Here is a 24,753-nt window from a genome sequence, read left to right on the forward strand (position 1 = left end):
CAACTGAAGAGCTGAAAAACAGGATACCTTGGGGAAAAAGAAAAAAAAAAAGCCAATATTTTTATGGTTGCTTGGAGAACATTTTGATAGGCTTCCTCAAAAGAGCAAAGAAAGACACAATAGAATAAAACATATGTAAAATTGCTAGGAACAGAAGCAGTCATTGGGAGGAGCAGGATCTTCCCAGGTCTTACAGCTGCTTCTTCCATCTAAAAGATAGACACCATTTGTAGTCCTCATCTAGTCTGAGACTGACAGAGCCAATGTTTGCAGGATGTAAAAAAGAGACAACTGTGGTTTAAGATGACAAATACAATAGATATAGGCATAGTGGGAACAATACAGGAAGAGAAATTTCTAACTGAACATTAGGAGACTACTCAAGCTGTGAATTTTATTGGACAGCTAAGTGTGCTCCCAGGGCAGAAGTGGAAACACCATTCGCTCAGCCATTTAGGAGTAGGGACATGACTTTATTGTAGAGAATGTTCTGTACTTTCAGAGTTAGAAGATACTATAATAAGCTCTCTTTTAACTCTAACTGCACAACTGTCTATTACAACTAACAAGAACATCAGCTATTACTAGAGCTAACATAGGCTTAGACATAAACCCTTGAATTACTTTCTCACTTCTCTTTCTCATCTATTTCTCTCTCTCTCTAAGTATTATCGCCAGAGAGTGAAGCAGTATGAAGTATGAGTGCAACATTAAAAAAAATCATTTACCATTCCTGGGGGGGAAAAAAAAGTTATGACGACCATTTTTAAAGAGAAGTTTTGCTTATCTAACACAGTTTTTTACAGAAATGGATGGCACATTTTCATGTACAGTCCCCATCCTTTGTCACAGCTGTATTGGCCATGAAGTTTTGAAAGAGAATTACAACAGACAGAGTCTTCCCAGAAGGCTGTACCTGGTGGCCGTTAATGTCAAAAGCCCCATTGGCTGGAAGGGCTAAGGCTTGTCCAGCTAGCGCTGCCAGCCAGAGCTGCCCAGCATGAACCTGAAGCAGCAGCTGGGGCACCAAGCCCTCTCCCCAGTGCCACCACATGGCACCACCAGCCTTGGGACTTGCCAGCCGCTGCCAGGACTCCTTCTTTCCTCTGCTCTCCACAGCTCTTGTGTGCCTTTGTGTGCCTCTGCCTGCATCTGGGTGTCTGTCTTGGGAACACAGATTTCAGTGCCAAACAGGAAGGGCAGGAAGCTCAACTACCATTGACATACAGGAGTATGTTAATGACTGAGGCAAAATACCCAATGTTTTCTCAATAATTCTACTCATGGCAATAATTTATTGGTTTCTGTTTGACAGCCCCATAATTTTGTTCACAAAAATGCTTTTGAAATTAAGTTGTTGAAAATGGACTTTACCTTCTGTCCCCTTCCTCCACCACACTTCTGAAGATTATAAATGCTTGTCAAACTAGGTGAGCCCCTCCTATTTGGCAGGATCAGACTAGCAGGTCTTTTAATCAGAAATTAAAATTAGAAAAGAAACACATTATTAGTTTAGCACTAAGTGCTAAAAAGTATTGCCATGTCCTTAAGACAACAACCTCTCTATTTTAAGTGCTATTAAGAAAATTAATATTTTGCAGACATGAGGAACTTTAACTCTCTGAATCATTGTGTTTGGGCTCCTCACAACAAAAAATTTTTATCCTGTGGAAGGCTCCTAAGGATGCATGACTAAGTTAAGTCCATTCCTGACAGCAGAGTGCATCACAGCAGTTGTTGCTCCTCTCTCTTTCACTGTAAAATCACCCTGACACAGCATCAAAAACAACTGTCATTCCAAAGTGCAAGGACTATCAATTCAGTAGGTAGCAGGACAAGCAAGTGCATATTGTATGCAAGTCTTTTTGTTTGTTTGTTTAACTACTTGGATATTTATTTTGATGTCTGCAGATAAACTATTCTCATTTTTCCAAAATCCTTAAGGTAGGTAGGTCTTTCTTTTAAACTAAAGGGAGTGTGACTGACTGGTCATATTAAACCCCACTTTCCCCTCACATACAACTTCAACCAACACCATCATCAGACATGTAGATTTATACGCTTATACATGTGTTATGTATTTTCTGTCGTTTCTTAAACCTTGAAGATTCTAAATGTAATTTCCCTTCCTGGGCCCTTGGATTTTTTTGACTCAAGAATAAATTCCTCTCTTTGGCAAAGCACTCATCATGAGCTGCATTTTCATTCAGCTACAGCCTCTAGAACAAAGAAAGTGGTAAGAAGTCCTGGTACAGCCAGCTCTGTTATTTATACAGACCTAAAATCTTCCCCATCTCCTTGACATTAGCAGTGGCTTTCCAAAACTGCAAGTTCTGCACTGGAGGACAAATGAAGTACATCACCTCCTCCGCATTCCTCCTCTCAAACCAAGTAAGTGTCACATCTTCTGGGCTTTGGGATAAAAGTACAAAATTTTAAAAGTCATCTCACCCTGAAGTCCCTTCTCAAATACAATTACAAGTTTCTAAGCCAAACACCAGGGAGACTTATTTCTTTTTTTACTTTAAATTACTGTGGTTCCATCAGCTTTGACCACATTTGAAGGTACATTTTCTCCCAATTAGTTTTGTCTAGTCAAAGAAGCTCACGTAGCAATGACGCATCTCTTGCAGATAAGGGTATCCACTGATTTGATTTACTAAGAAGGCTAAATTTATTATGCAACATTTTACAAGTATAATTCTGCTTTCCCTTGATGGTAATAAATTCGATATCAGCTCCCCTGAGACAAGAGAATCAGTCCCTTTATTATCCAGACATGACCCCCAGAGCCAGATTCCATTTTAGAGACGGGAAATGGCCATATCTCTGATTAAAAGGGAAACTTTAATCAAATAAAGTGCTTCATCAAGCAAGAGCCAAGATTCCAATACTCCTGACTGCAGCACAGCAATGATCCAAAGTCATATCTGCCCCCAACCCATTACTGCTTACTGCAAACGTGATATCCATTCCAAACAAGATCCTTCAGCAGTTTCCTTACATCCTGTGAGCTTCTCCTCCTGTGCCCACAGTTCCTTGCAGAAACACATTCTCAGGCTGCTACCACAGGGTCTGTTTGAGGAAACAGAGGAGGATAGGCTTTTTGAGGTTTTTTTCCCCAACTAAATCAACCTCTCAGGTGACAAGTAACCTGAAACACGCAGCCAAGTGCAGCAGCCATGGCTCTCAGCTCAGTACCCTTCCAATAACACTCTGAAATGACCTTTTCAAGTATTCTGGATACTAGCTTATTTAGAGCTCCAGGTCAAGAGCTTTGTCCCTATTGTCAGTGGTGTATTTCTGCAGGTTTACAGTGGGGTAGTAAACAAATAACAAATAATGACAACACTGACAATACGAATATCATGGGGTATTGTTATTTTAAGCATGTTTAAAGAGACTCCACTTCTGTGTAAGCGCAATCGGATCTGTATGCCACTCAATGCAAGGATCCATCTTAGAGCCTTTCTGGCCATCTAGGTAGTTTTCTTGCAATATACAGCAACTGACAGATAAATCATCTCCCTTTCAGCCATAGAAGCCCAGCTGTGCAAGCAAATGAAGGCACCCAAACTCCACATCTACTCAGGAACTGTTCAGTGGAGAGATCCAGTGATTTCATACAGCCTTCTGCAGAGATCCTCCTCAGATCAGGCCACGTGTCATTTCTACTACAGCGGTAATATCTACCCTTCGCTTTATGCCAGGAGTATCTTCCTAGTACCGAAGTCTGCACCGAAAGAGGCCCTTTACTCCGCAGGGCTTCCAGCTGCAGGACTGACTGGGAAAATGAGGGAAGTATGTAATACCACCACACTTGAAGATTATTTCCCTGGTGTTTGAGTGCTAGATGCACTCACGCACAGAGAAAGATGGTTATTGTGCTGCTCTCTGCATTCCAATGCAGCTTCAGTGATTTCCTAAGTGGGAGCACTGCCCCGGGGTGGGAGGGGGAAAGGCTCACCCCCCAGAGGAGGGGCAGGGCTTAGCCCCGCGCTGTCTAGTCCCGCTGCCGGTTAGTCCGAGCTCCACCGGGCGCGCCCTGCCAGGCCGGCTACGCCGTCGAGGGGATGTCGCAGAGCTGCGCCGGGTGTTGGCGGCCAGCCCCAGCGAGTAGCTCTCGGGTTAGACGTCGGTAGCCAGGGGGCCCGGGCTGCGCCGAAGAGGCACAGGGTGGCCGGGGCCAACGGTTCCTTGCGGCCCCAGCGCTGGGGAAGAGGGGACTTTTGCGGCTCGCACCGCAGAGGGGCCGAGCCGGTAATCGCCGACTGCCGCAGGGGGGACGGACTGCGGACCGCTCCTCCAGGGCGATGGCGGCATAGAGCCCCCGAGGACACGGGACCGCTACCCGCAGTACCGGCGGTCGCACGTCGGACCCGGTCCGCTGCCCCTGCGCCGTTCAGGCCCAGAGGTAAACGACAGAGCGAGGCCGCCGAGAGACTGCCGGGGAAGTGGGGGTCGCTTCCAGAGCCGTCCGGGATCCGCGGGCAGTGTCACCGTCGGGACGGCGAAAGCTGCCGGTGGGCCCCGGCCTTGGGGGTGGGGCCCTCTTTCCGCGCCCCCGTAGGCACACCCCCGTGACAGGCAGGGACCGGTGGCACCCCCGTCCCGCAGCCCTCTTACCGCGGCCGGGCAGCGCTGTTGCCGCCAGCGCGGTACAGCGGGGCGGGGCGCGGAGGGCGGGAGGGGGGGCGCGGGGCCGGCGCGGTGGCGGGGGCGGGTGGGGTTTCCGTGCGCGGCTCTTATTAGTGTGGTGATGGAGGGCCGGCCCCTCGGAGCCGCCTCGGAGCGGCGGCACGGGCTGGCGGCGGCCGCCGGGAGGTGAGCGGCGGCGGCTCGAGCGGCAAAAGCGGCGGGGCCGCCCCCGCCGTGCCCCATGCGGGCGGCGGCGGGGCGGCGGCGCTGAGGGCGATGTCGGAGGCCGGGGGCGCGGACCGGGCGCGGGCCGCCGTGGCGCGGCTGTCGGAGGCGGTGGGCGAGCGGCGGCGGCGGCTGGGTACCGCGATGGGGGAGGCGCGGCGGCAGCGGCGGCTGCTGCTGGTGGTGGTGTGCGTGGCGCTGCTGCTGGACAACATGCTCTACATGGTCATCGTGCCCATCATCCCCGACTACATCGCGGCCATGCGGGGCGGGGGGAACGCCGCCGGTCCGTCCGCGCCCGCCGGGGGCAACGAGAGTGGCAGCGGCGGCGGCAACCGGAGCCTCCTGCCGGCACGGTACCCGCCGGCCACGGGCGGCAACGAAGACGTGCAGATCGGGGTGCTGTTTGCCTCCAAGGCCATGCTGCAGCTGCTGGTGAACCCGCTCAGCGGCACACTCATCGACCGCGTGGGCTACGAGGCGCCGCTGCTGGCCGGGTTGGGCGTGATGTTCCTTTCCACCGCCACCTTCGCCTTCGCGGAGAACTACGCGACGCTGTTCGCCGCGCGCAGCCTGCAGGGTCTGGGCTCGGCCTTCGCCGACACGGCGGGCATCGCCCTCATTGCCGACCGCTACGCCGAAGAGCCAGCGCGGAGCCGCGCCCTGGGCACGGCGCTGGCCTGCATCTCCTTTGGCAGCCTGGCCGCCCCCCCCTTCGGCGGCGTTCTCTACGAGTTCGCCGGCAAGCGGGTGCCCTTTCTGGTGCTGGCCTGTGTCTGCCTCCTCGACGGGCTGCTGCTGCTGGCCCTAGCGCCACCATGCGCCACCGGGGCACGGGCCAACATGCCCGTCGGCACCCCCATCCACCGCCTAATGATCGACCCCTACATCGCTGTGGTGGCGGGGGCCCTGGCCACCTGCAACATCCCCCTGGCCTTCCTGGAGCCCACCATCGCCAACTGGATGAAGGAGTCCATGGGGGCCAGTGAGTGGGAGGTGGGCCTCACCTGGCTGCCCGCCTTCTTCCCCCACGTGCTGGGTGTCTACGTCACTGTCCGGTTAGCCGCTGCATACCCCCACCTCCAATGGTTTTACGGTGCCCTGGGCATGGCCATCATCGGCGCCAGCTCCTGCCTGGTACCAGCCTGCAAGAATTTTGGGCAGGTCATCATTCCCCTCTGTGGCATCTGCTTTGGCATCGCCCTGGTGGACACAGCGCTGCTGCCCACCCTGGCCTTCCTGGTAGACGTGCGCCATGTCTCTGTCTACGGCAGTGTCTATGCCATCGCAGACATCTCCTACTCTGTGGCATATGCCCTGGGACCCATTGTGGCTGGCCAGATTGTGCACACCATGGGCTTTGCACAGCTCAACTTGGGCATGGGGCTTGCCAACGTGCTTTACGCCCCTGTCCTTCTCTTCCTCAAAAATGTCTGCCAAATGAAACCCTCTCACTCAGAGAGGAACATCCTCCTTGAAGAAGGACCTAAGGGACTCTATGACACCATCAAAATGGAGGAGCGCAAAGGCATGGGCAAAAGCCTCCGGCCAGTGGGCGAAACAGAAGGGAACGGCATGGACTCCTACCGCAGAGACCTGACAGAGGTGTCTGAGGAGGATTCATCAGACTATGAGTACAGTTAGGTTTCCTGACATGGCCCAGCCCCAGGAGCAAGGAGGGGCCTGTGGTGGAGAGGGAAAGGGGGGACGAAAGCATTATTGCATTATGTTTCTGTACCAATGTGCAATATATACAGTTTAACCTTCGTCATGATGTAATGGCTTTCTTCTTCTAGACTATTTTTAATTAGTATTTCCTTCAGCATTTTGGCAAGGTGGAGGCAGTGGGGAATGGGGAGACAAATCCTGAAGAAAATTATCTGAATAATCATTGGCATAAATCTGGGGGGGGCACTCAAAAACAAAACAAAACAAAAAACAACAACAACAAAAACACCAAACACAAAACAGAAAAACCAACAGCCTCATAGATGTGATATAATTGTGCCAAGTCTTCTCAAGCTGAAACTGTGTGTGACATACTGTATATCTATGTAAAAAAAATACAAGAAAAGCAAAAAAGTCTGTGTATAATTTTGAATGGCATATTCAGGGACTACATAAATCTTGTGTACATATACTTAGATTTTTCAGTTGGTTTCATATATTTAAGAAGAGCAACAACTATCATGACATCTTATTCTTCCTTGGAACTAAACTGTTGTACTTTTTTTTCTCTTTTGTGCTGCTCTCCGGTAAGTGCAATATACTGTATTATACTGAAGTCCAAACTACAATAATATGATCTGAATAAACAGAATTGAAGGGGATCGATTGCCTTTGTTTCATTGTTGAGGGCTGCTTGAGGGAGGGAGCTGGTTATTCTCAGTGCAACCCATACAGTAACAATTCCTCATAACACAAACCTCATCGGTTACCAAAATCACCTAGGAGAAAACCCCAGTACAAAATGTTCTCATTCATTCTTCAAAACATATGTTAACGGGTCCAGCAAACAACATCGCACTGTGAACATGCTATTGATCGCCTAAAAACAGCTCCTCATATTCTCACACGAATTTAATTTTAATTCTCACCATCATTAATTTCAATTTTCGAGTATTACATTACCAGCAGTTAGAGACACAACACTGGAAACAGCGTTTCTTCGTTCTGAATGCCAGCTCAATTGCAACATGCACACCCATATGTAGCCGACAGGGATTAAACGAAACAAAAGATGCATGAAGTGCTTCATTCAAACCTTTGCAAAAAGTGGAAACCTTCGATCCAACCACAATGGAATCAGTGTGCATAATTTACCCTGTAAATTTATCTTGATATAAAATAAAATCGTTTATTTAAATTCCTAGCTCATTAGGAAACAAAATAAATGACTGACAACCTCAAGTGGGAGGAAAAATTACATAAACGGCCACAGCAACTAGTAAAGGGCTTCCACCCGTCCACGGGGAGATGGGCGCCGCGAACGGAACGCGGAGAAGCCGTTCGTTGGTCTTGCTGAGCTGCGCGGGACGCGCGGCCCCGCCGCGCCGCAGCTCCGGCCAGGCGGCCGAGTCGCTGCTCAAGCGGCGCAAAACTCATTGAAACACCGCGACGGTGCTTTAGCATGGCGGGTTCGGCGAAGATGCGATGGCCACTGCAACAGGAGCCGAATCCCGCTTCCCTAAACCGCAACGGCGCTCTTTGCGGGAAGCGGCAACAGCGGCTCCTCCTCTGGCCCACCGCCCCGGGGCCGCTCCCGCTCCTGCCCCGACACGGTCCGCTGTTGCCGCCGACTCGGGGCCGCTGCCGGCCCCAGGACAGCTCCCGCAGAGCCCGGGCCGCTCCTGAGACTGCTGCCGCCCCGTTGCGGGCTGCCGCCTCTCCCGGCCGTGGTACCGGCAGCCCACTGGCAGCGCCGCCCGCCCTGTCCGACCACGGAGCTTCCCGGAGCGTCAGGTGCCCCAGGGCGACACCGCTAGACACTAGTGACAATCTCCGTAGCAACACGGGTCACCGAGAGCTGTAACCCTCAGGGGCTCCCCTTGTCGCCGCCGCGGGGGAACCTCTCGGATGACCCCGACGGCAGTAAGGGCGCGGGCGAGCCCGGATCCACCCTCCCGCCCCCCCCCGGCACAGGTTGTACTGGTGCCACCGCCAGGCACAGCCTGCCGAAGGGGCCGAAAAACGTCGGCGCGACCTGAGCGCAGACGAAGGGCGGCAGCGCCTGTTGCGCGCAGCGGGAGGGGCGGGCAGGACCGGGCCGGGCGGTGCCGGGGGCGAGGGGCGGGGAGGAGCCAGGCGGCGGCGAGGACGAGCCGCGCTCCTCACGCCCCTGCCCAGAGGGGACTTGGCCGCGGAGTAGACGGCGGTACCTTGGACAGAGCCGCCACGACGCGCGGAGCCCGCCCGGAGCCGCTCCGGAGCGCCCCGACGAGCAGGTATGGGCGGGCGGGGCAGCAAGTGCCGGGGACTAGGAGCCGCGGGCCCGGGAGCGAGGGAGCGGGCGCGGCGGATCCCGCGGAGCAGAACCGAGAGGGGTCCCCTCGCCAAACTTCATGGCACCGGCTACTCCCGCGGGGCCGCCCCGCTGTCGCCGCCCACAGGTCCCGTTGCGACGGCGGTTCAGGAGGGAAGGGGATCCCCGGGGCTGAAGCGTGTGAAGGTTTCGGGGCGCACCGGCAGCCTCCGACGAAGCGTCAGCGCTCCCCGCCGGGCCCCGAAACTGCTGCGGCCCGCGGGAGCTCAGGGCAGGCGACAGGGCGGCTCCTGGCTTTTCTCGGCATGTCAACGGCTGCAGCAGTGCGCACTTCACACATGTATTCCTGATAACTCGTGCATTCCTCTTAACTTTAAGCACGGATTCCTAAGAGCTTTAAGCTTTTCTTCTTGATAACACTGAGAGTGAGGATGAGTAGATAGAGGCTGAGTGCAATGCCCTAACAACGCTACACACAGCAAGCTGCCTCCCGAGTCCACAATGTATGGAGAACTCAACTATAAGCGCACGGGCTTATTTCAGTCCTTCCCTGCTATCTGCTAACAGAGAGATCAGTGCTTTTTGTTGTGGATTTGAGCTGCTGCTTTGAACTGTGGGGAAGGCCACCCGGCTTCGCAGCCTGCCGTGACTCACAGCCACTCTGCTAAGCTGCTCACTCCAGCCCTTCAGCTAAGCCAGCTGTAAATAAAAAGACCTAGGATTTTTTTTTTCTTAATAACTTTGACAATGCACCTCACACCCATCCAAGTGAGCAACTTTGAAGTTGAACTATCTTGAATTTCTGCAGGATTTTCTCTCGTGTCAGTTTCCTTGTCCTTTATTAAGGAAATAGAGGATTGGGTGTGATGCTAAGCTGGCAGCACTCGAACCAGAGACAAAGCCTCAATTCATCCCTATGACAGAGAAAAGCACAGTTCAGGCCACTACCCGCAAACTCTTTAACACACTCATTTTACAGATATGTGAGTCTGTTACCAATAGCATTTCCCACAGACACAGAGCCAGTATGGACTTGTAGTCGACGTGACTCCATACTGCAGTTTGACAAAAAACATAAGGAAAGAAAAAAACAAAAGTCCCAGTTAGAAGAACACCAGCAGGATTTTTTTCCTTTAGGGAAATACAGTTTTAGGGGCTCTGAACACAAAATGGCTGCTCTGTATTAGAACACAGGTGGGGAACTGAGGCCAGCCCATGAACAACTGGGCAAACCACAGTCTTCCAAGAGTTACAGGATGTGTCCATTATTTGTAGTGCTTTGAACCTGTGTTGCTAGGAATAGAATGCACAGCTAAGTGGTGAGACCTGTGTAGCACATGAGAGGGAGTGGAGCAGCACAGCGGGTTAATATGGCCTTTCCATGAGGGAAATAGTTTCTCACCCGGGTTGAAATCATGAGCAGATGACAGATCAACATGAGTTTGTTGTGTGGCTCACTGCAGGGCCCCAGGGACATCTCTCAATCTTACACAACCTATTTCACAGCACACGGCCCCACTGGCCGCCAGTGCAGAACAGGGAGAGGACAGGGTTGACATAGGGTATCAGTGATCACAGACACATTCGCAGAGCCACTCTGAAGCTGGAGTAGCCAAACCGCTTCCCCAGGAGAGGACTAATGCACAGCCATCCCTGCCCATTGCTAACCAAAACTCTTCATCTCACTTCCATACAGTGTAGGTTTTTATCCAAATCATTTTTAAAAGCTGTTGTAGAAATATTCAGTGGCACTGAATGTATAGTCCCAAGGGTTTCAGAAAGGAAATATGACATTCTTTTCAACCTAGTCAGCACATGCTGTCTTTTATATTTTGCATACACACAATGCAAAGTAATAAAAATCTGGAAAAAAAATCTTGAAAAAAAAACCCAAAACAAAAACAAAACAAACAAACCAAAACAAAACAAAAAACCAACCAACCAAAAACAACAAACACACCTGTGATCTATCAAGACCTGACTGAATGCATAGAACTGTAATTGAAAGAGGGTTTCTTGTTGTGGGCAGTATTATATCAGAAGAAATATGTGGACCATAAAGCTTATTCTTGTACAGAAAAAGGAATAAGAGGCATCTTTAGAAGTGAAAACCAGGACAAGCACAATACCAGAGAGACACAAGTGGAAGTATTTGCTCTGTCACAGATGAATTCTGTGACTTTTGGCAGGTTAAGCCATCTCCCTGGATAGTTATATGCTATTTGGAAAGACTGTGCGAAGCTGCTCAAATGCGGTGTATGCCACCCCTCCCAGTCCTCCCACAGCCAGCCTGCCAGCCTAGGCAGGCTCACAGGGTCCCCAGCCCAGAGCTATGCCCCAAAGCACTGGCACCCTGCAAGCTTGTAGCCTGCGGGGGACAAAGGCACATCTCCTTCAAGCTCCTTTCCACAGCTTCCACATCTTTAAAGCGGAGATGACAGCACCTCACTGTGTCCATGGAACCATGCAGTGGCAAATAGATTTAAAGACTGCAGTGCTTTCATATCAAACGGTAAAGACAGGATATATAAGAACCTTAGACAGAAAACTGCAACCTTACTATTGCCAGTGTCAACATAAATACATTCAAAGAAAAGTCACCTCTTTCCTCCAGCTAACAAACCATGTATATCATGGCACAATGCATTGCAAAGTAAATTAGAGTGACAAAATAAACCATGCTGAGAAGGGACCATTTACGTGCATCAGATAGTCCTGGATAAAGAAATTTATAGCAAAATGTGACAAACAATGTCAGAGCAATCTCCACAGGGCTCAGTTCAGCTACTTTTGAATGTTGCACTTCTATTTCTCTTCAGTTTTGCATTCTGAAGCTTCTGTGTATGCTTGCGCAGGGAATACTCCCCATGTACATTTTGATTATAAATAATGGGTACTGACTGGACTTTAAATCTTTTCTGTTTCCAGAGCTGAGGCGTGAGGCTTCATAAGTGCCCCCAAGTGGCTTCAATTTCTGTCCTCAACAAAAGATATTGAAAGAAATGCAGGAATGCCTGTCCTAGAAAAAAACATGCAGAAGAAAGAGAAAGATACATGCAGTAAAGATGAGACAGTAAGTAATTATTTCTGGGAAAAAAAGGTTGAGGATAGATGACTTAACAGCTTTTAATGCTGTAAATTAATAATTGTAAACCAAGCTCTGTTCCAGAGTGGATTTCTTCATTTCAGGGAACACTAGTTATCCTGCAGAAGTTTACAGTCAGGAACTTTTATCTAACATTAGTGCTTCTCATATCCAAAACCACTCTTCCTCCCAACATCCTGTGAAGAACTCCAGTAAGGGAAATACTATTACACAACAGCAGATGCAGTACGGCACAGTCAGAGATGTCATGTAATTATTTCTTAATAGTTCAGGATTATCAAACTATAACATATGATTCATTTTCAAGGGGGTTTTAAAGATGCCGGATGTGTATGCCTATAAATAGTCGAACCCTTGGGTTTAAAGCTTTTTTCCTAAGCAGAGTCATGAACTGCACAGTAACTGTACCCAGAAAGATAGGGCGAAAGCCAGGTATCAAAATTTGGCACATCTATTTCCACTGACCAAGAAATTAATGACAGAAGAGATATGCCCTGACTAAACATAGCTTGAAACTGTAGAATTACCGTTCTTTTATTTCTGACACCCAGAGTATGTTACAGGCTAGGCTGGATTTCCATTTCCATTAATAACAGGTAATCCTATGATACTTTTTATGAGTATTTGAAATCTTCATTTTCTAGATAGGGAAACATAATGCAGCACTGACTTTCCCATGGATGTCAAAAGGCAGAGCTGGTACTTGAGCTCAGAGGACACGCACTCCCTGCCTTTTTCAGAGCACTTTTTTCAGGCCCTCCTCCCTGAGTGCACTAGCAAAGGAATTTGCAGCTAGCCTTGCTCTGAGCAGCAGGTGGGACTAGGTGACTCTCAGACATCTCTTCCAACCAAAATCATGCTATGGTCCTGCAATTCTGTGAAAATGAATGTCTATTATATCAAGAGCTAGTAACAAAATCTGAACTTTACTTGCTTTAGGAGACAGGCAAAAATCAAATTAGAGAAATAAACCCTCCAAAAGTTTATGGTCTACACTAACCACTAATGGACAAGCATAGCTGAATTAGATGACCATTTCTCAATGGGGAGACATGTCCACCTCCCTGAGCATCACAGCCTCATGCAATTTCCCAGTCTTTCATGGATTATACCCTTACTTGATTTTCCCACTGCCCCTGTAAGTCCTCTGGCTTTTAAATGACTAATTACACTTCACTTGGTTAATTCTACATCAAAAAACAAAGGAAGCTCAATTGCTTGGACAGCATGAGATTGTTTTCTTTCCAGATACTATTGTTTTCCTGCTCCAAACAGGGTAAGGATAAAGCAAGTATGAACAGAAATGTTTCATCAAGCCTTCTAGGAGTGTTCCAGACTGGCTGACAGTTGAAGTCTGGCAGGGTAAAACAGAGGTTTATTGAGGATTGTATGTAGTCAGTGCTACTAAACAGGTAGAATTGCATGTTTTCTATTTCTGCAATTTTATAACAAGTCATATTACCAGTTAGACAAATATTAATCCACAGTTTTACTAATCACAAGCTAAATGCCCTTCTCTACAAATGAAATAACTTCTCTTAATGCCTTATTTTACTATGCCCTGAGGTATTAGAAGATTTGCTAGAGTCTAGCTCAGACTATATGCTTGCATCATGCCTATCTGCCTGTTTGTCCTAGGATTTCTAGAATCTTTACCAAGGAATATTCTCAGGTTTCCACTAGTTTCTTGGCCTATCCATTTGAAATCTTCATTGGCCAAAGGCCAAAAAATGGAGCTACTGGAGAGGTACTACTGCTTCAGTATTGCATACCACTGCATACTATATACTAAAATCCAGGCAAATTAAGACCTAATGAAACTCCACTAAGTCACACAATTACATTTGCAGTAATCAGGAATGTCACCTTCTAAAAGAGAATAAATGGATTTTAGAATGGATGCAATATGTTATTCAGCAACAGAATAAAAATAAAGAAGAAAAAAAAAAAAAGACAGCTTGGGAACAAGTAGAATTACTTGCTATTTCTTTTCATGATTAGGCAGTGCCAAAACTCCCAGTCCCACCACTGCAACAGACCTTACGCATGTACCTACAGTGCATGAAACACTTGGTGCCAGAGGAACAATTTAGAAAGACTAAGGTCATCGTGGAACAGTTTGGAGTTGCAGGAGGCCTGGGAGAATCCTTGCAGCAAATACTTGAGGAGAGAAGGGAAAAAACAGCAAACTGGGTAAGCAAATGCAGCTGAGAAAAATAATTGCTGTGTTGGATGATGCTCATTTACAAACTCTTTGTAATGTTCTATTTGTGATCACTGCTTTCTTTCAGTGGGTCAGTGCAAGCAGGGGTCACATCAGATTCTACCAACAGGAATGAATATTTCAGCCACAGTAGGCTAGAATTTTCAAACAATGTCAAAATCCATGTCATTATTATGTTTTCAGATCAACAGTTTGTTGACATATATGAGGGAATTCATGCACCTCAGGTGCATGCATGCAGGTGTCAACTCTATCTGTAGGACGCACTACATACAGCCTTTTTGGATGTAGTTTCTTCCTTTCCCTTTAATAACAGGATTTAGAGTTTTTATTAAAATGAAAGACACTTTCTGACAGAGCTATAAAAAGTGCCTTGCACACCCATCTAGCAAAAGTTCTGATGCAAAAATTATTCTAGAATGGAATACCTTAGGATAGCAATTACTCATTTTAAATTAAACTATTATTTGCCATTCATTGTCACAACATACCCACATAGTTACCCTGAAGTATTTACGTTGCTGAATATACACACACATGTAGACATACGTATATGTATAATATCTATCACATTGACCATGGTGTGACTTCAGCCTTTAAGGAAGTCCAGTTTTCTGCTTCCCAAGACAGGAGAATTAAATAAGCTGTAGATAAAGTAAATTTTATTATTCCACAAAGTCACAGTTCATCCTGCCTGCATTAATTGTGTTAGAATGTGGCAGCTGAAAACTAGAAACACTCATTTTATTGATGTGCTTCCATCCCATCAAGGAAGACAGACATTGAATGGTTTAACAGATTCAGTGAAATCCTGCAGGCTCACTACTGATGTCAGTGAAGTGTGGTCTCCCTTAACTTTTCAGTTGTGTGGCCTGCAAGAAAACTCCATCAAATTGCTACTATAGTCAGGAAAAAAGGCTACAGTACTGACAGTGCTTTTATTTTAAGAGCAGGGCATAATTTCTGAACCACCTGTTGTCACAGTCTTGAGGGCTCCACTAAATGCTGTCCAATCTCATTTTGATTTTCTGATGATAGAACTTCATGTTTTGGTGGCTAAATTAACCATCACTTAAATAGTGTTTCTGGTAACAAATAGTGTTCCAGGAGACAACTGTTCATTTAACCACTTACAGCATGAAAACTACAGAGGAAGGATGTATAAACATTTTCTGAAATGTCTCAACTTTAAGTACCGGTTATTAAAATTAAATACCTGATTCTTAAGATAAACTAGAAATGTTCTTATTTGGAATTTAACTTGCCAGGAGTACAGCTCTAGCCTGTTCTCCTGAGGACTCCAGAGACTATGAGGGAAGCATCTGTTCTAACAGCTATGAAATATCTCAGAGGAAACCTTTTTCAACTGATGCATGCATTCATAATTATTTTTGCATAATTTCATTGTTGTTTATAGTTACTATATGCAAAGCATGCCTACTAACTCTGAAAGACCATTTGATATTTTTATGAAAACCTCCATTTTCCAAATAATGATTCTTCAAACTCTGCTCAGACACAAAGGAATATGGTTACTGTACATCTGTGTTTTCAATAAAAATGGTTAGAAATTTAATATGTGTGTCTCTCTGGGTCAGGCATCAGTAATTTGCATTTGTGTCAGTGGACACAGAGGGAATTCTCCAGGGGCCTTATCCACATGCAAGTATCTGCAGGACTGAATCATTAGGCTCAGAAAAATCTTTTCCCGCTCCATCTTGCTACAGGACAGTATCTGATGGCTAACAACAGAGCATCTTGGCATCATTGACAAATATTTGAAGCCCCCTGAGGAAAGCCTTCACTAGTAAAATTCTGTCCATCTCTTAAATATATCCCAATCACTATTCAAGAGTCAGCATGTTGTACTGAAATGGTTTTTTTTGTTGTTGTAGGGAGAAGCAAACAACAAAATACCCAAACTACCACGATATGGAGCTTGTTTACTTTTTAATGGAACATACTGTAAATTGCTATTGATTGAAAAACAGGATTATGGAATTGTGGCTGATTTCAGCTGAGCTGAGGTCACAGAGCCCAGACTGAAAATGCTCAGCAGCTCCATTAATCAGAACCCATGCCTGACACCAGGAGCACGGAGCACTCCCCCCTCACCCCAGACTGCCTTTCCTCATGTTGTTCACATCTTTAAGAGTTTTTGTCCCCTTCCTTCAGGTGTTTAACTATTGGCTGGATGACATGTACCTCAACAACCGGCTAGCTCTTCCAGTCAATTCCAGCCCAGCAATTATCTTTGCTCGTCAGTATTTCAAGGATGTAAATGACCAGCTGAGGTAATGTGCCACAACTTTACAGCTTTTACTAAATGAAAGGATATTTTAAATGTACTGTTTTTGCAAAAAGACAATAAACTTTCATTAAAAAATATGGTCTGTAAACATTAAATTATTTCCTGCTAGGCCTGCTGATTGAAGGCAGTGTTTCTGGGGTTACTCATACTGATATTCAGAAAGAAAAATGTCATTACGATTACTTTTATTGCTTGAAAAAAAATGCCAAGGGATTTATAATTTTTAAAGGAATATTTGCAAAGCTTCTCATTGTATAATTCAAGTAAACCATTTTGTGATGGAAAAACAAAATACACAGCACAGAATATATGCCTCCAGACATGCTTAGAACAGGATTCCATTCCTCAGCCTTTGCTAAAACATTTTATCCTTTTAAAATAGTAAACCAAATGAAATCAACCTTCATATAGTGCAATTTTCCTCTTTGCTTTTAGCACTCTCTAGCTGCTCATTACTGAAAGAATTAACTGCATGTGAATTTATGCTAATATAAAACAGCCAGAACCTTGAAGCCAATATGTGTTTTATTAACATTTTGCATAGACAGCCAATGCATTTTTTTACTTTACTTTAAACATAACTATAAATGCTCTCATTCATTACAGACTAAATTTATTGTGCACACAGCTTCCAAAAAACCTCGACTTTGCACTTTCTAATGCACATGCTTTAACAAGGAAATATTTTTCTCAGAGCCTCCCATTCAGACACAGTGCAAATGGGCAGTGTCAGGAAATAATACACCTGTCCACTGCTCAGCAGAAACAATATCTGCTTAGGACAGGAAGTACCCTAATAAATTGGACAGCTTATAAGTATTGATATGGAAACCCCTCTTAAGGATTCTGTTAAATATTCAGCCTTTGCTTACATTCTCTAAACAAATGCTTTCAGGCTTCCTCCTGTGGTAGTCTGTTTAACCATTTGAAGGGACCATCTCTAGGATTTCATATTTCTCTTGACATTAGTTAATTAACGTTGGGGGGGGAGCGGGGGGCTTTTCTTGCCAAGCCAGAAGACTTTCCCTATACTGTGTTATCAATCATTCAGGCTCTCCTCTGTCTCTCAGAAACTGCCCACTATTGCCAAATGACAAAAGACTGATGTCACTTCTATCTGCTACTTGCAGGTTTGCCGCCAATCTCATTTCTGGAGTGCAAGACTATAAAGCTTTACTGGACACGTAAGTAGCTTGGAAGGAAAGCTGCTGCTTGAGTATCTGCAGGGCTTCTGATTCAAGGGTGCTGTAGCATGCTCAAAGTCAGGCTGCATTGCACCCCTCCACCATTTACAAGGGATAGGGCTCCGGCATGCTCCAGGGCAAGTGCTTCAGCAAATGTTATGCACTTTCTGTTTTATTACTGCAATCTAACAAGTTGGAGAAGGGTCCTTTTTGATGCCTAGTAGTCATCACTCTAGCACACACAGCGCAGCCCAAAGGACACACACAATCTGCCTAGCAGAGCTGTTGAGAACACACCAGAAGTCTGTGCTCTCCAGACTCAAAGTGCAGCAGCACTGTGGCTGTGCAGCCCGCACACCTTCCCTGGCACTCGACACCTGCCAGGGTGCTGCACCCTCTCCACATACTGCACCCTCCATTTAGAACATCAGCCCCCCACTTCCTGCAAAAAAGAATTCATCCCACCAGGAGAAGGAAGCCTTACCACAGACGGGTAGCTAGTAAAAATAGTTCAGTAGCTAGTAAAAATAAGAAGTTACTTATGCCTTTGTTACATTCTGTACATAAACACAGTGAAAATCCATGATTCTTTAAGTCATATATGAGGTATCTCATAAAAGCATTTTATATAGCACTTCTTAACCTCACCTAATATTTTCCAAGTTTACTGTGGAAATCACTGCTCCCTGAAGACTAGAAATAGTGGAGAGCCAAGCACAACGGACACCACACCATAGTGTGGAAGGGGTCACTTTCCTGTCTGGAGACACCAGAGGCCTGTATGATATGCTTTAACCAACACTTGTTTGGATGAGGAAGGCAAAGTCCATAATCAAACAACAAAGTGCCTATCATCTATAAATTAAATAAATGAAAGAGGAAGAGCTGTTTGATTTTTCAATTCAAAAGCCTGACAGCTACTCAGAAAGTATAGAAGAGAACTTATTTAAGAACACATGCTTTTGTCCAAGATATACTACGCAACTGCATATACCGGCGCCGATGCGCTGTGAAGTACTATTGCATGCTAACATAGTTTGTTTCATCTTTATAAGACAGGATGTAAGATAAACCACATTGCTTAAAGCACAATGTAAATTCTTATTATTTTGACCTTATTACTCTAGATCCAAAGATTCCTGTGATCAGATTTGCTTGTCTTAATAATAATTTAAATCCTTGCTACTATGTCCTCATATTGTTATTACTGTTTGCTTATCACCCCTCCTGTATAATTATGAGGACACCATAATTGTAACATTTTCAGTTCCTTGTTGCTGTTAAGGACTTCTACCAGTGAGTGTCCTGCTAGCTTCTCTTGGATCATCCCACATGTAGATGCACAATATTCCAGTGCAAACCCAGCTGTTTAGTTTTAACCATGCAGATATTCCATGCAGTTGCCAGGACTAAATATTTCAAACAAAGCCCAACTTGCTTATAAGATCTTAAGCAGACATCTCCTAAATCTTTACAAGCTCTTCTGGTGCCATCAATCAGAGTTAATAACCCCTTTCTTAACTGCTATATTTACAGATTGTCTTATCTAAAACTACCATGCTATTCCACTATTTTCCATCATCATCGATGCTCTTTAAAACTCTGTTCAACATAAGAGGATTTCTGCATTATGCAAAATGTGGGAGAAGGAGAAACAAGTGATACAGAGAGTCTGAGAGCCAGGAATCAAACTGAATATCCCTGGTTTAGAACTGCAACAGTTTTAAAGAGAGTTAAACAAGATAAAGTAGCATAAAACATTACTCCATATCAGCTGTGTGACAGTAACCCTGCCAGTGTGCTTCCTTGTCCCCGCCCCTCTCTGGCAGGCTGGAAGCTTAGTCCCCTTCTGCTGAGGGAAAACCCCTGCACCACAAAATCTTCCTCCTGTGATCTCTGCAGCCTCTCCCAAGTAACAGCACCATTATTCCCTGCTGCAGTGTCAGTGGGATATTTTACAACCCGCAATCATAATTGTGATAATGTGGTGCTTCATGTGGTATGGGGTTTTTTTGTTTATTTTTGGCGTTGTTGGAGTTTGTTGTTGTTGTTGTTTGTTTTGTTGTTGGTTTTGGTTGTTTGTTTGTTGTTTTCCTGGCTGCTAAAGAAACCTTTTTGGAGGTATTGTTTTCACGTGCCTTCTAATAAAAAGAGAATAGGTTTTCAGCACTTATTCTGCCATAGATTAAAGTAAGGATTAGCACGTAAGCAAGACTCTATGGAAAACAGAAATGCCCTCTGTATTGCCTCAGACATTCCCTGTTCATCAGATAAAGCCCTCTCACGCACACTCTAGCCACTCTGCATGGTACAGGGCCACTGTGATTCAAAGTGAATTTCATCAGTATTTTTTTTCAAGGTGTTCTGCCTTTTCTAGCTATTCTGCTGACTTCCATCCTGGTAAGTTTCCGGGATCCCATCTAGGCAGGCTTCCTAACGCACATTGCAAAGATGCTTGTGACCTGCTATTCTTTCCATGTCCACTAGATGATAATGCAATTGCTTAATGAACATGCATGAAGCTGCCAGGAATGATGTATTTAACTTTGGTATGGGAATTCATCTATTTCCCTTATACTGTAATCTTGTTTTGTTATTCAATTTGTGTTATACCTGATCTAATTGTAACAGAACAAAGGACAGATTAGATTTCTTTTCCTTTCTGTCTCTCTCTCCCCTCTTTTTCTCTGGCTTTGTTTTTCTCCTTCTCTCTCTCCAGCCATGCTTTACCTGTTGATTTTGCTCGTGGACAGCTGTCTGGTCATCCTCTCTGTATGAAGCAATACTATGGACTCTTTTCTTCCTATCGTCTTCCAGGACATATCAAAGATACCCTCGTGGCCCAGAAAAGCAGTGTAATGCCAGAACCAGAGCACATCATTGTTGCTTGTAACAATCAGGTAAATGAATGCGGTGTTGGGCGTTTTTAAAATACTTTTCTACATTTCTTAGTTCACTTAAATTCACTCAAGAAGAGTCTAATCTAATCACTGTTCAGAAACACAATTAGCGAGCTACATATGAGCTCACTTCTTACCAAGCATTCACTGTCAATATTTCCAAAATATGCTTCTGCAGCATTTTTGTTCTTAGCCTACATTATGTTCCAAGTACAGTGATGCAGAAAGGAGGACTGTGGCAGAATTTTTTTGCTTTCTCATCCAAACAAAAATGTTTATTAAACAGAGATGAAACCACAGAGAAAAAAATCTTATTAGAGTGCATTTGCTGGAAATGCTTTTCTCTTGATATCAAGTATTGGCACACAACACATGGCATATATACCACCATTCCATATAGGGGGACCTAAGCCATACCTGAAGAAGTGAGCACAGGTGCAGGCAGAAATACAGAAGCATTAGCATTAATCTGCCCCAACCAATAAATGCCATTAAGCAGCAGAGTGTATTGGCTGGGCAGAGCCCTCCTTGACTATTTGTGGCACTGGAGACATGCCTGCAGGCCCCTTTGGAATGAAGGGGTTTATCCCAGTGGTCCCTTTTCCAGAAAGACCTGTTCTGCACCTCAATGGGAAGTTCTCTAGGTTATCTAGGTTGTTTTTAAACAAATAATTCCATGGAAATTATGTACATACTTCCTGATTTTATCTCTTCAGGTTTTTTAAGCTTATTCAAATAATCTATGCTTTATTCAAGCCCAACACACAATATAAGTCCACTATAGCAACTGCCGTTAAACTGGTATAAAGATAGGATGAGGGAGCCCTGAGCCAGCTCCCAGTGGTTTTGTGCTCCACTGCCTGCTGGCCTGGCTTTCCAGGCAGGACGTCAGCTTCTCAACAACCACACAGGCAAAAGCAAAATTGTTGGACGAGTAAGGGTCCAACCCATTTGTGACTGTTCTTCCAACTTCTGTCATTTTTTTGCAGTTTTTTGTTTTGGATGTTGTCATTAATTTCCGTCGTCTCAGTGAGGGAGATCTTTTCACTCAGTTACGAAAGATAGCCAAAATGGCAGAGAATGAAGAGGAAATGCTGCCTCCAATCGGCTTGCTGACAACAGATGGCAGAACAGAGTGGGCAGAGGCAAGGACGATCCTTATGAAAGGTTAGCAGCAGCAATACCAGCTTTCTCCTCTTCGTCATCTTCATCCTCTTCCTCCTCACCATCATTGCCTTTCCTTGCTGGGAGTGAACATTACAGACAAATATAGGACTGAATGTGCGATTTCAGTGCTCAGATGTGTGTTACCAGAGAAGCCGCAGGTACAGTTTGACCCTTTGGCTGTGTATGTTTAAGTGTTATGCCATGTAAATAGCTCTCACTCCATTCTCTGTTTTTCATCACATAAATGACATTACATCAGATTTTGTGATTTGTCTCTTTCTTCATATCCATTTTGTACCTACATGAATTGTATATCTTTTTAGCTTTTGGCAACTATTAGACACTTTTAATCTGATCTGTCAAAGGCATCTATAAGTTAAACACCTACTGAATCTAGCTGTGTACTCTCTCTAGTCAGTGGAGAAAAATAGAAAGTACCAGTGCTAATTCATCAAAATCTTAACTAAGTACCTAGGAAAGGTGACACCAATTATTATCTGGGGATAGTTCTCTCTCTCTTCCAACAACAGGCAGCATTTAGCTCTCTTAGATTCTGGATTCAAATGCCTGACTTTGAAATAGATGACAATAAAGGGTGGGATTAGTCACCTCTATCACTTCACACTTCTTATATATTACCCTGAAGCTAAGTGATGTAAATGCCTTCTTCTTGCCATTTTGAATGACTTAGGTATTTATTTCCTCCCCCTTAAAAAACAAAAAATGTTAACTCAGCTCTTTATCCCCAGTTCAGCAATGCTACAGAAAATATTGCTGTTTTACCAATGCTATGAAATATACAAGAGTTTCCAATAGTCTCAAAATATGTTTACCACGACAAGGAAGATCTTCACTTCTCTTATCTGTGCTTGTAATAACTTTATATAGATACACTTACAGACAGGGTCCTGGCCATTATTACATGGTATCAGTCTCATCTTCAGGCTTTCCCCTCCCTGTCTCTTCTTTTTAAAGCAGGAAAAAAGATTCTATATTTTAATGAAAACTTATATAAGCACCTAATCATTTATTTTCACAACACACAAGTGAATAAATTGAAACCTGCAGCAAAATCATCTTTGTAAACCTACATCATCCTAAAGGAAAAAAAAAAAGACAAATCAACAAAAACTAGCAGAACCATCCCTATGGTGTTTCTGGATTGCCTGGCATTTGCCAAAATATTCATTTTAATGAGGAAATAAACCAACTCAGTCATACAGCTAAAAAAAAGAAAAGATTCTGCACTAGCAAATATCACAGCACCGCGATGTGAGCCTTCTCTAATCTAAGCAGGAATCCCATCGTAGGCCACTTGTATTAGCAAAGTTCCTCTGTATAGTATAATGCATTGCAGTTACTCATGGATATATGATGATTAACAGCCCTTTTTCCTTCCTTATCTGTGGTGAAATGTTCATGCAACAGTAACTAAGAGAGAGAGAGAAAAGCCTCTTGTGAAGCAGCGGAAGGTGGAAGAGATCACTCTGCACTGTTCTGTTCTGGGTAGGGAAAGAGAATTCTTTGGGACAGAGAAGACCTATACAGCACTTTGCAGAGGTTATGAAGGAGAGAGATACATGGGCCTGCAGATACCCACAAGTACATAGGTCTTCTAGGTGAGAAAACTTCAAAGAAATGATGATAAACCCAGCCATCACTGCTTTATAAACACAACCACTACTTTAACTGCCTTCTGGTGCAGAACTAACTCTCCTAAGTAGTGAATTCTTACTGCTATAGGGGCTGCTATCCCACAAATGCTATATCCAAATTTGATTCAGAACTGTAATATCATATTTTCCTTTTAGAACAAAAACACAAAACCCCAACTCACCAAAGATGACTGGCCAATTCAATGCAATTGTGTGCATTAAAAAGAAGGAAAATAAATGTCTTGCAGGGCTTTAAGGCTTGCTCTCACACTTGTCTGTTTCAGCTCTTTCTGGAAATATTTATTTTCCATCCCAAGTCATGGTTCATGAGTTCTTCTGCAGTTCATTGCCTGCTTTACATGATAATTTTTTCAGTGTTTGATCAGCTCTCTGGACATGTCTGTTTCTTTCTGTAAGGGCATCTTTCCCCTACTTTTCTGTTTCCAGCAAAGCTTAATTATATTCACTCTAATACCTAGAATCGAGATACCCTGAAGCCATATGTCAGAATAAGGGCTTCACGTCTGTCAATGATGTGTGGGCAGCAGCCACAATGAAATATATATAAACCTATCAGACAACATATAGCAGAACACTGAGCAAGCTATGAATAGTTTGTATATCACCACCCAACAGTTTCTCCTTGAAGGTGCCCATCTGCAAATACTAGCAGCTGATCTATATGGGGCAGCTTCTATTCACTAGGATCTTTTCAGCCTTTGCAGTGATGTACCTGAACTATCAATGGAATAAATACCACAACTATGGTCAACCCTGCTACTGTCAAATACTAGAACAGCTTTATAGCCAGGAGCACAGGAACATGTCCTTTATAAAGCTTCTGAATCCTTTCAAGGACAATTCATGGAGACCTCAGTGTTTCACATGTTGTAGAGAGGCACAGATCACTGGCAGAAAGCTCAGCCTACCTGCATGCCCATCAATTACAATATCCTGGCTTAAGTCTTTGTAGGAGGTGGCAGGAACTCCAGGTGCCTTCCCTAGGACCCTGCTCTGCGGGCAAGGGAAGACAACACACTGTGTGCTTCGCCAGGTCCCCACGCAGCCTGCAAGAAGTCAAGCTGGCACCCTGTCACTTGGGCACATGGCTGCCAAGGCTCCCTGGCAGGAGCTGCCAGACAGCAACAGGCAGTGCCTTACCACAACCTGCAAGGGGCCACAGCTCCCCCTCTTCCTTCTTAGCCACTGCTATCACTTGCCTCTCCTTCCCTTGACCCCTTTTTAATTTCTTGCATATTTGCACTCTTTTTTACTACACAACATCTGGAGAATGAACCTGGATGATAACGTGCACCTGTTTTTTTCTAGCTCCTCACTAGCCTATGTTACTCATTTAGGGA

The 24,753-nt window shown here is 45.1% G+C and overlaps 2 protein-coding genes across 2 annotated transcripts in view; both read left to right on the forward strand.

The window, feature by feature from the left end:
* Window positions 1-4,751: 4,751 nt before the first annotated feature.
* On the forward strand, window positions 4,752-7,187 carry SLC18A3 (solute carrier family 18 member A3). Its single transcript, XM_065843575.2, has one exon. It carries the CDS (start codon window positions 4,915-4,917, stop codon window positions 6,505-6,507), a length of 1,593 nt encoding a protein of 530 aa, XP_065699647.1. The 5' UTR covers window positions 4,752-4,914; the 3' UTR covers window positions 6,508-7,187.
* A 1,529-nt stretch (window positions 7,188-8,716) lies between these two features.
* The window catches only part of CHAT (choline O-acetyltransferase), a 35,556-nt gene continuing 19,519 nt past the window's right edge, over window positions 8,717-24,753 (forward strand). Inside the window, exons 1-7 of the mRNA XM_065843711.2 lie at window positions 8,717-8,807; window positions 11,774-11,918; window positions 13,953-14,144; window positions 16,351-16,469; window positions 17,617-17,670; window positions 20,390-20,570; window positions 21,560-21,737. Coding sequence (XP_065699783.1) covers window positions 11,856-11,918; window positions 13,953-14,144; window positions 16,351-16,469; window positions 17,617-17,670; window positions 20,390-20,570; window positions 21,560-21,737 — 787 coding nt within the window. The 5' untranslated portion in view covers window positions 8,717-8,807; window positions 11,774-11,855. The remainder of the gene's footprint in view (window positions 8,808-11,773; window positions 11,919-13,952; window positions 14,145-16,350; window positions 16,470-17,616; window positions 17,671-20,389; window positions 20,571-21,559; window positions 21,738-24,753) is intronic.

The sequence above is a fragment of the Patagioenas fasciata genome, chromosome 8 (assembly GCF_037038585.1).
Source record: "Patagioenas fasciata isolate bPatFas1 chromosome 8, bPatFas1.hap1, whole genome shotgun sequence".
Taxonomy (NCBI): Eukaryota; Metazoa; Chordata; class Aves; order Columbiformes; family Columbidae; genus Patagioenas; species Patagioenas fasciata.

What these genes read in the sequence shown, in the direction of transcription:
- SLC18A3 (XM_065843575.2), top strand. Translation starts at nt 4,915, where the DNA reads ATGTCGGAGGCCGGGGGCGCGGACCGGGCGCGGGCCGCCGTGGCGCGG.